This window comes from Salmo salar, chromosome ssa12, assembly GCF_905237065.1.
Source record: "Salmo salar chromosome ssa12, Ssal_v3.1, whole genome shotgun sequence".
NCBI classification, from domain to species: domain Eukaryota; kingdom Metazoa; phylum Chordata; class Actinopteri; order Salmoniformes; family Salmonidae; genus Salmo; species Salmo salar.
The window spans coordinates 58177032-58188449 of NC_059453.1; the positions used below are offsets into that span (position 1 = coordinate 58177032).

The window sequence follows — 11418 nt, forward strand, 5'->3', positions numbered from 1 at the left end:
GTTTTTCCAACAATCTTAAAGGAGTTCCCACATATGCTGAGCACTTGTTGGCTGTTTTTCCTTCACTCTGCGGTCCAACTCATCCCAAACCATCTCAATTGGGTTGAGGTCAGTTGATTTTGGAGGCCAGGTCATCTGATGCAGTACTCCATCACTCTCCTTCTTGGTAAAATAGCCATTACACAGCCTGTGTTGGGTCATTGTCCTGTTGAAAAACAAATTATAGTCCCACTAAGCGCAAACCAGATGGGATGGCATATCGCTGCAGAAGGCTGTGGTAGCCATGCTGATGAAGTGTGCCTTGAATTCTAAATAAATCACTGACAGTGTCACCAGCAAAGCACCCCCACACCATCACACCTCCTTCTCCATGCTTCACGGTGGGAACCACACATGCAGAGATTATCCGTTCACCTACTCTGTCTCACAAAGACACGGCGATTGTAACAAAAATCTCAAATTTGGACTCATCAGACCAAAGGACAGATTTCCACCGGTCTAATGTCCATTGCTTGTGTTTCTTGGCCCAAGCAAGTCTCTTCTTATTATTGGTGTCCTTTAGTAGTGGTTTCTTTGCAGCAATTCAACCATTAAGGCCTGATTCACACAGTCTCTGAACAGTTGATGTTGAGATGTGTCTGTTACTTGAACTCTGTGAAGCATTTATTTGGGCTGCAATTTCAGAGGCTGGTAACTCTAATGAACTTATCCTCTGCAGCAGAGGTAACTCTGGGCATTCCTTTCCTGTGCGGTCCTCATGAGAGAAAGTTTCATAATTTCAAAGTTTTCAAAGTTCTTGACATTTTCCGCATTGACTGTCCTTCATGTCTTAAAGTAATGGACTGTCGTTTCTCTTTGCTTATTTCAGCTGTGCTTGCCATAATATGGACTTAGTCTTTTACTAAATTGGGCTATCTTCTGTATACCACCCCTACCTTGTCACAACACAATTCATTGGCTCAAACTCATTAAGAAGGAAAGAAATCCACAAATTAACACGGCACACCGGTTAATTGAAATGTATTCCAGGTGACTACCTCATGAAGCTGGTTGAGAGAAAGCCAAGAGTGTGCAAAGCTGTCATCAAGGCAAAGGGTGGCTACTTTGAAGAATCTAAAATATAAAATGTATTTTGATTTGTTCAACACTTTTTGGTTACTACATGATTCCCTGTGTTATTTCATAGTTTTGATGTCTTCACTATTATGTGAATGAGTAGGTGTGTCCAAACTTTTGACTGATACTGTATTTTATTAATACATCAGTATACCCAAGGATGTGAACCAAAACAGACAATGTCTTACTACTTCACCAGTCATCAAAGTCAGAAGATCAAAACACTATTTATACAACCATGTGTTTAAACTGGTTTTATTGCTCTTTATATCAAATGTCTATCCATAAACACTGAGAAATACGTAAATGAAATTTATATAAAAGTCACTGCATCATAAAAGGTGTTGTGACTCGGGTAGTGACACAGTTCAATACAACCAAGGCAGAGCTACATTCAGAAACTGACTTACTGCCACAATAAAGCTTATCTGAACTTCCATGGTGATTCTTTTCCAAGCAGCCAGAGAACTATATTCAAATACAATTTCCTCATCCTGAAAGTAGTACACTTCACACAGCTGCATCTCATTATTTATGTCCCAAAAAGATTAGTCTAACTTCACTCTGAATTAATTATTCAGGATTTACAGATAAGATATCGTTGAGTGATAAGAATTAAAATTCATCCTCAGGGAAGGTGCTCCAATGATCGTGTTAACATAGTTATACTGTAGTAATCCAGAACTCATAAACTGGTCACTACCAATCAATGTGACAGTGGATTTGGGAAGGTCATGCAGCACCCCCTACTGCAGCTTGCATTTGGATACTAGCACCAGTCCTGCTTCCCTATTAAAACACACTGCAGCTGCAAATATAATATAATATCAAATCAAATTTATATAGCCCTTCTTACATCAGCTGATATCTCAAAGTGCTGTACAGAAACCCAGCCTAAAACCCCAAACAGCAAGCAATGCAGGTGTAGAAGCACAGTCGCTAGGAAAAACTGCCCTAGAAAGGCCAAAACTTAGGAAGAAACCTAGAGAGGAACCAGGCTATGAGGGGTGACCAGTCCTCTTCTGGCTGTGCCGGGTGGAGATTATAACAGAACATGGCCAAGATGTTCAAATGTTCATAAATGACCAGCATGGTCAAATAATAATAATCACAGTTGTCGAGGGTGCAACAAGTCAGCACCTCAAGAGTAAATGTCAGTTGGCTTTCATAGCCGATCATTCAGAGTATCTCTACCGCTCCTGCTGTCTCTAGAGAGTTGAAAACAGCAGGTCTGGGACAGGTAGCATGTCCGGTGAACTGGTCAGGTTTCCATAGCTGCAGGCAAAACAGTTGAAACTGGAGCAGTAGCACGGCCAGGTGGACTGGGGACAGCAAGGAGTCATCATGTCAGGTAGTCCTGAGGCATGGTCCTAGGGCTCAGGTCCTCCGAGAGAGAGAAAGAGAGAATTAGAGAGAGCGTACTTAAATTCACACAGGACACCGGATAAGACAAGAGAAATACTCCAGATATAACAGACTGACCCTAGCCCCCCGACACATAAACTACTGCAGCATAAATACTGGAGGCTGAGACAGGAGGGGTCAGGAGACACTGTGGCCCCATCCGACGATACCCCCGGACAGGGCCAAACAGGAAGGATATAACCCCACCGTTTGCCAAAGCACAGCCCCCACACCACTTGAGGGATATCTTCATCCACCAACTTACCATCCTGAGACAAGGCCGAGTATAGCCCACAAAGATCTCCGCCACGGCACAACCCAAGGGGGGCGCCAACCCAGACAGGAAGACCACGTCAGTGACTCAACCCACTCAAGTGACGCACCCCGCCTAGGGACGGCATGGAAGAACACCAATAAGCCAGTGACTCAGTCCCTGTAATAGGGTTAGAGGCAGAGAATCCCAGTGGAGAGAGGGGAACCGGCCAGGCAGAGACAGCAAGGGCGGTTCGTTGCTCCAGAGCCTTTCCGTTCACCTTCACACTCCTGGGCCAGACTACACTCAATCATAGGACCCACTGAAGAGATGAGTCTTCAGTAAAGACTTAAAGGTTGAGACTGAGTCTGCATCTCTCACATGGGTAGGCAGACTATTCCATAAAAATGGAGCTCTATAGGAGAAAGCCCTGCCTCCAGCTGTTTGCTTAGAAATTCGAGGGACAATTAGGAGGCCTGCGTCTTGTGACCGTAGCGTACGTGTAGGTATGTACGGCAGGACCAAGCCCATGTAATGCTTTGTAGGTTAGCAGTAAAACCTTGAAATCAGCCCTTGCCTTAACAGGAAGCCAGTGTAGGGAGGCTAACACTGGAGTAATATGATCAAATGTTTTGGTTCTAGTCAGGATTCTAGCAGCTGTATTTAGCACATAATACTCTTCTCTTTCCAGGTACTCAGCCTTCACAGAGGTTATAGGGAAAAGAGTATGCTATGGCAATCTGTTTATTCCAATTTTACAACACATCCTATTGTAAAATCCTACTATTTACCAACAGTAATGTAAATATTAAATTATAATAAATGAACTAACCAAAGGATTATGAGAAAGGTGCTTTATTTTTGTAAATCATACATACTCTTCAGAATCAGAAAATACTTCATAAATGTAAAACTAGAATCAATAAGTACAAAATACCACATTACAAAAACAATACATCATTTGTATAAAAACTATGTACAATTTTACAAATGGCTGTACAACAGCTAATGTAAGAAGGATAAATTCTATTTGGGATTAAAATTATTTTACAATCAGTTGTTCCTGTTGTTGGAAATACCATCACTTCAGACTCATGCCTACTGAACACACAAACTGGAATTACCAGTCACACTAGTTCTCAAAATGTCTTCATACCACAGTTCTTCCAGCATAAATAACTAAAAATGTAACTTAAAAATAACTTGTCCCTAAATTCACCATATCATCACTCAATCACACTTGAAGTTTAGCAAGTAAAACCCGTTGTACCGTTCCTCCAGCAAGAAAAAAACAAAACAAATACTCACCCTTGATTTAATACAAGGTGTTGCTAAAAAGCCACAGGAGATCCCTCAATACCCAATAATAAATCAAAAGACAACATATGCACCTGTCTTTAAAACGATCACCACCCGTTTCCTGGAGAAATCTTTGAGCACAATTCACATCAATGGCACACTAACGACTTCAGTTTAGTGCACATTCTTTTGGTAAGACAAGCATCACAACATATTTGGCAACAGTGACAACAGTTGCTACTCTTAGCCAACAAATGTCACAATTTATGCTTGAAATAAAGGAATTCAAGTAATAGCTTATGTGCAGTGGTTCTGAAAAGATCAGGCAAAATGGCAGCATGAATTTCCCACATTATGGCCAGATAAAGCATACGTCATATTAGCTAGCACCCTTTTTCAGGTCCTATTACCTGTGTTGGGGTGAATATTATAAAGATTTTTACTGAGAAGCATTTTCCATCCAACATTTAGATGACCATTTTCCTACTTGATAGAGAAATAACATTTTCTGAGGATCCATCTTTTTGGGATGAATTAAATAAGACATTAAGATATTTCACAGCCAGTGGATCACATGTTAGCGTACTTGGTGTGTGTTGCTCTGGAAGATCCACACCTTTCATGGAATGCGAGGAGAGCTCTTAAAGAGCTTTAAGCGTTTTTATATTATGTTCTCATTTTGTAGTGTTTGTATTTGTGCATGTATTAAATAAATTAAAATACATTCAGTTTGGTTCAGTGCATAAAGCACAGAGAAACAAAAAACCAAAAAAAATAAGTATGCAATTTAAAACTCCTATGAGAAGATTCGCTAAATGAGAACAATAAGAATATTGAAATCAGCTTGGAAATTATAAACCTCAAATTAAGGGCTATCACTGAAGCTATCACTGTCCACCTCATCCCATTCTCTACAGAGTTCAAGTAAAACAAACAATTGGCCCAATTCTAGACAGCAATAGAATAAAATCTAAATAGAAAAAACATGGATTCAAAATAAATAATCTAAGGTCTATTTACATTACAAAACATAATTCCGGTAACAAGGCTATACTGCAGGTGTTGCAGAGTCAAAAAGCTGACACCACCTGCTTTTGAATTAAGTAAACGGTCTTCTTAGGCAACACTACAGAGGAGGGACAGGCCTACACATGCTCACCAATTTACTGTAAGTGCTCTGGCCTGAGCCTGTCATTTGGCACCTGCTAGCAAGCTGGCTCAGGCCTCCTCCATTGGACCTCATCCTTCCCTACACATTGTAGACTGTGGTAGTGGTGGGGATGGTGGCAGCGCTGGACGCTGAGTTTGCTGAGGGCCGCTCCCTCCTCACATATCTGGGTTTCCTAACTACAGATTACACAACACAATGGAGAGAGAGGAGGATGATAAACCCAATAGGATACGGTTTGACCCCAATGTTGACATTTCCCACACACAGCAGGTAGTTCAAACTCTTGACTAAGATCGTGCCAGGATAAAGGAGTGAGATCATGTAAAACGATTGAAAACAATGATATTACGCAATTGCCAGACAGACACATTTTTCTCAGTGAAACAACAACCAAAAACCCTATCGAAGGTTGTGAAGTGTTTTAGTGAAATGTTCTTACCTGAAGAGGTCGCCGATGGTATCATGACAGCCTTGAAGAAAGATGAAAATTCACAAGTCATATTTCTTGATATTCATTTTCGGTACTGCATATAAAATCATTCTAATGTATTGTTTATTCGATGTGGTGATACATTTACTCCATTGTTACAAATGTACATTTTTCACAATAAATCGGTTGAAATGTTTGAAAATGACTTACCGTCTCATTTGGTTGGAATATGTAGGCTGTGAAAGTACACCAGACGTATTAGTTACCTTTTCCATATTTCGAGCACACCATAGAATTATTGTCCTGTTTACAGTTATTCAAATTCAACCCATTATCGAACCGACTTACCCTTATTCCGCCGGTAGAAGATACCTGGGAGACGGTTGGAGCGTTTAAGGTAGAAAAAGGAGGCAACAGAGAGAATCAGGAACAGGCTGATCAACAGAGTTCCGAACAGAAGAGAGGCTGCCACACCCGGACCACCTGTTCACACAGACAGACAATTGTTAAATAAACCTTATCACTCCTAGTGTTCTCACTAAACATACAGCTCATCTAGTCTAGCCCCATGCTGTATTAGGGATCAACTTGCCCATCGGTCAAGTCAGGAGTATTTTTTGGCTGCCTGAAGATTATGATCACTTGCCTGAAATATTTAATTAGCTATTTACATACAGAAGTGCCATATATTGCCTGCCTTTCACATACACATAGGGGAGGGGTCCGAATGATCAGTTCTGGAATTCTTTGTATTCTGGTTGTTATCAATAAAATAAATAACTTTTCAGAACAGGCTCCACTTGACCGACTGCCATTAATTGTCTGTCTTTCACTTTTCAATGGGGAGGAACGAGAAATATCAATTTTAGGCGACAGGAATTCTTTGCAGTTAGGCCGTCTTCACTTTAAAAAAAGAATCACCTGCCCAAAGGGGCAAACTCAGAGCAGGCTCAACTTGCGCAACAGCTCAGGTCACTTTCCCCAGGCATCAGGACAACCCTTAATGTCAATGCCTGCTATATGTGCTATACCCAAATCATATGGCATGACAACAATAGAAGAGTTTGGATACAGCCCATACAGTTTTTGACAGTTCAACACACAGGCAACTGTCAAAATAAAGGAAACACTTGAGTAAATGAAGGATACAAAGTATATAGAAAGTAGGTGCTTCCGCACAGGTGTTGTTCCTGAGTTAATTAAGGAATTAACATCCCATCATGCTTAGGGTCATGTATAAAAATGCCCAGTTGCCCATTATTTTGGCATGACTAGAAGAGACCTCAGTGACTTTGAAAGAGGGGTCTCAAAGGAGCATAGGGGTTTTAAAGGGTGCGTGTCTCAGTCACCAGATCTCAACCCAATTAAACACTTATGGGAGATTCTGGAGTGGCGCTTGAGACAGTGATTTCTACCCTATAGAATGCCCTATTAAGACACTATGTTGGCGTTTCCTTTATTTTGGCAGTTACCTGTGAATTAACCAAAATGTATGTAAAGAATAACTGGCACCATTTCTTACCAATTGTGGGAAGGACTGTAGTTATAGTTGTACGATTGGTCCTGTCTGTGATGTATGCTGTTAAAGGCAAAGAGATAAAGGGGGGAAATGAACAGGGTCAGGACACCTGTTGAACCCTCCCCCCAACTCTCTTCAGTGGCCTGCGTTCTTATTCAATAGTACCTAGCTTTCATGTCCAGTACTTGTCCACTTACTGTAGTTGCAAGCGGTGAAGTTCTCAAGATCTGCAATAGTCGAGTCACAGTGCATACACACAGCTGTGTTGTTCTCAAGGACACGCAGGTAGCATCCTGAGTAAATAGATTTGATGATTGCTCAAATGTTGGAAGAACAAAGGCCCATGTCTATTTTCTAATCCTAGTACATGCGTCTAATCCAAAAGGGGCTACTACTAATGTACGAGGAATTCACTGTTGCAATTCTAAAGTTAATGAATAACATTTAACAGAACTGCACTATAGGATGACATGGTGGTCAGTACCTGGCTCGCATTGAGTGCTATTTGAGCACGAGCTGTTCAGCCTCTGTCGCTCTCCACAGCAGTCAAAGGGATTCTGATGTAGGGCCTACAAAAAAAAAAAACACACACTGTAAACCTTAACCACCCTAAGCACACAACCAAGACAATCCAGGAGTGGCTGGTACCGGTAGCCCTGTACATAGCCTTGTTATTGTTATGCAATTCTCTCGTGTTACTTTTTGATTCGATTTTTTTTATTTATTTTGTAAATATTTTCTTAACTCTATTTCTTGAACTGCATTGTTGGTTAAGGGCTTGTAAGTAAGCATTTCACAGTAAGGTGTATGCGGCGCATGTGACAAATAAAATACAATTTGATTTATAGCGTCATTCCCAAGAAGACTTGAGGCTGCAATCTCTGCCAAAGGTGCTTCAACGAAGTACTGAGTAAAGGGTCTGAATACTTAGGTAAATGTGATATTTCAGTTTAGTATTTTTTTTTTTACATTTGCAAAAATGTATACAAACCTGTTTTTGCTATGTCATTATGGGGTATTGTGTATAAATTGATGAGGGAATTTTTAGATTTAAAAAAAATCCGTTTTAATAAAGGCTGTAACATAAAATGTGGAAAAAGTGAAGGGGTCTGAACACTTTAGGAATGACCTGTAACGTTACTGTATGTTACTCTACCTTAGTTACTGGAGTTTCACGACTGATCAGGATCAAAGCTGCTGAAAGGACCATGAGGTATGACACAGCCATATTCAGAACAGTCCTAGAAAAAACAGAATGGTAGACTGACTCCCAGACTATAGTAACAAAATCTGTAGCTATAACGTTAGCTGCGTATCCTGAGAGATCTGAAAAATGACAGCTCAGATAATGACTGAGGTGGCTAACGACATTAGCTAGTAATCTGGCAACAAATGCAACGATTGATTGCTCTGGACGTAAACAGCATCTTCCAACTGTTTTTTTTAATTTATTTTTTTAAATACCGTATCTTACTACAGTAACTACAGCAGGTAGAGTCGGGCTGGAACATCCAGTCTGGTGAGATATACTGACTGTGCAGGTGCAAACGTTTGCCTTTTGGTAGGCCGTCATTGTAAATGAGAATTGTTTCTTAACTGATTTGCTTAGTTAAATAAAGGTTAAATAAAGAAATTTAAAAAAAATAATAACGTTAGCTATGTCGTGCCCTACAGTCATTAGTCATGACACATGCTGTATAACTAGCTAACGTTAGCTAGCTAGCTAGCCAGCCATGCTAAGATTAACAGACTGAATCAGAGCCAATAAAGCCGTTTTGAAGCAGTTTTTCAAATCTAGCTAGCTAACATTAACATCATAGCAAGCTAGGCTGACTGTCAGCAATCACGTCGTTATGCGCACTTCTAGCTCGACGACAGAAGTTAGCTAGTTTTTACTCGATTTCCATTCAAATAAGAACAACACTAACGTAGCTAGCTTATCTATAATCAGCATGTTAGCTATCACATAGAAAAACTGTTATTTGTTATATTGAACATCATCAATAAAGCAAAACCAACCTACCGTTGCAAATCACACAAGTTTTCGCTCGACAGATGACAGCTGCTGTACAAATAGCAGCATTTAGCTACAAATAATATTAACTTCTGGCTTTTCATCTTTCAAAATAAAAGTAGCTGATCATTGGCCACAAACTAACAAACTTAGCTATTTGTTCTATAAATGCAAAAATACATTATACATCACTTGTATGTCACAAATACATTACAAATTAGACTTGCAAAAAAGTATTGCAAAATAGACTTAGGTGAATGAGTCTTGAAGAATGAACATTTCGACAGCTAATAAAATGAGAAACTACGTTTCATTGCTTCACATTAAGAATTTCATATACATTCTTGAACAGAGAGTACCTAAAGGATTCATAATAAAAAGCATACAAGGCATGATTATTAAATCAACACACTTTTGACTTATTAACCAATTATGTCACGCTTGGCCTCGAAGAGCTATCTATTGAGGACTTTTATTTCAGTGTTTGAATTTCCTGTTTTGTGGTTTTGTAGAGGGATAACTGTTGCTAAGAGAACTGAACCAAATATTTTTTTTAACTGAACTGATTTTCATCTTCAAACATCAGCTGGTCCAATCAGTTGCTAGGATACAATATGGATGGCCATGTCGTCGTTGTGTCTTCAACAAATATTTTTTTTGTATGCATAATCAATAACCCCTAAGATATCCAAATGCAGTCTTTTATAAATCTTCACAAATAAAAACATGACTATTATAATTGTTCACTTATTTTGAAATACCACAACACTTTATTTGAACCTTCTTCAATGGTTACATAACACTGATATAGATATGAAAGTGCTTGTTATTAACCCTTATGACAGATTGTTCAAGTGTATCTGAATCAGTAAACATTATCACAACAGAAAAATTGTCAGGCTGTCTAATGAGTCATGACTTTATTACAGTTTTTCTCAGTCGCTTTGGTGCATTTTTCACATCATCCCTAACATGTGCAAAATAATAAGTGCATTTCTCAGAACAATTTGTACAAACTGCAATATACAATAGATGTGTTTCTAAAGCTAGTCAGTCACTAAAAATCCTTAGTACATCTCTCAAAAGTAAATATTCATGCCAATGATCATGTCAGTGTCATCAGAATGATAAGTCATTGAGTCATTGTTCACGAACAAGGTCGTCAAAATGTTTAGGCATGTTGTCAATGGAAGTGTGTACTTTGACAGTATTACCTGATGTAAACTTAGGCTACAGTTTGGATGACAGTTACTGTATTGAAAATGCACAAGGCTGCAATTTTATGGCATATATCAATTTCAACAGTACTATTTACATATTACTGTATGTGGGTTATTGATTGAAAGAGACTGGACAACCCAAGGGACACAAAGGGAAAAAAACTAAATTAGAAAGAAACACAGGAAACCACCCCTAAGGCACAACTTTGCCCGCAGCACTGTTCTAGTGCTGTCTCTACACATCCAGACGTTCCTGTCTGTCGGCCCACATATTCTCATCCACATCACATATTTTCCCTTCCAATGCAACGTGGAAAGAATCTTTTGGAATGCCTTATCCATCCTCTGCAGGCGTCTACTGTGATGTCCTCACATGCTGCATCCATTGCAGCCAGCAGGGTCATCTGTGTGTGTGGCTGACGATCGTACACCTTCCACCTCCATGCTGAAAATAACCCCTCAATTGGGTTAAGGAATGGTGAATAAGGTGGGAGGAATTCTATGAGCATCCTCGGGTGGGTCACAAACCATTGCCTTATGATGTTTGATCGATGGAAACTCACATTATCACAAATGACCACATACTTTGGCAAATCCTCTCTAAACAGACCCCTCTCATCATCAGGGATGAGAGCCCTGTAGAGAGTCTCTAAAAAGTTGAGTAGATGCTGGGTGTTGTATGGCCCTATAAGGGGGATATGGGTTAGGACACCATGCTCCGAAATAGCAGCACACATGGTGATATTTCCTCCCCGTTGGCCTGGCAAATCCACAGTAGCTCTGTGACCGATGATATTCCGACCCCGCCTTCTGCATTTGGTCAGGTTGAAGCCAGCCTCATCCACGTATACAAAGTTGTGAGAGGGTTCACTTGATTCCAACTCCATTATACGCTATATCCCAGAACACACAGTTGAATTTGTTTTGGTAAGGAAGAGTGACATAAAATGTACATATATTGCATGTTCCTTCCACAGCAATGGAAATGTGTG

The 11418-nt window shown here is 39.9% G+C and overlaps 1 protein-coding gene across 1 annotated transcript; it reads right to left on the reverse strand.

Annotated features, from left to right (window-relative positions):
- Nucleotides 1-3612: 3612 nt before the first annotated feature.
- On the reverse strand, nucleotides 3613-9282 carry cssa12h1orf159 (chromosome ssa12 C1orf159 homolog). The gene is made up of 9 exons (XM_014132382.2): nucleotides 9216-9282; nucleotides 8349-8433; nucleotides 7677-7761; nucleotides 7390-7485; nucleotides 7196-7252; nucleotides 6022-6156; nucleotides 5884-5909; nucleotides 5683-5713; nucleotides 3613-5419 (listed from the first exon to the last, which is right to left on the reverse strand). Exons 2-9 carry the CDS (start codon nucleotides 8418-8420, stop codon nucleotides 5322-5324), a joined length of 600 nt encoding a protein of 199 aa, XP_013987857.1. The 5' UTR covers nucleotides 8421-8433; nucleotides 9216-9282; the 3' UTR covers nucleotides 3613-5321.
- Between the last annotated feature and the right edge of the window lie 2136 nt (nucleotides 9283-11418).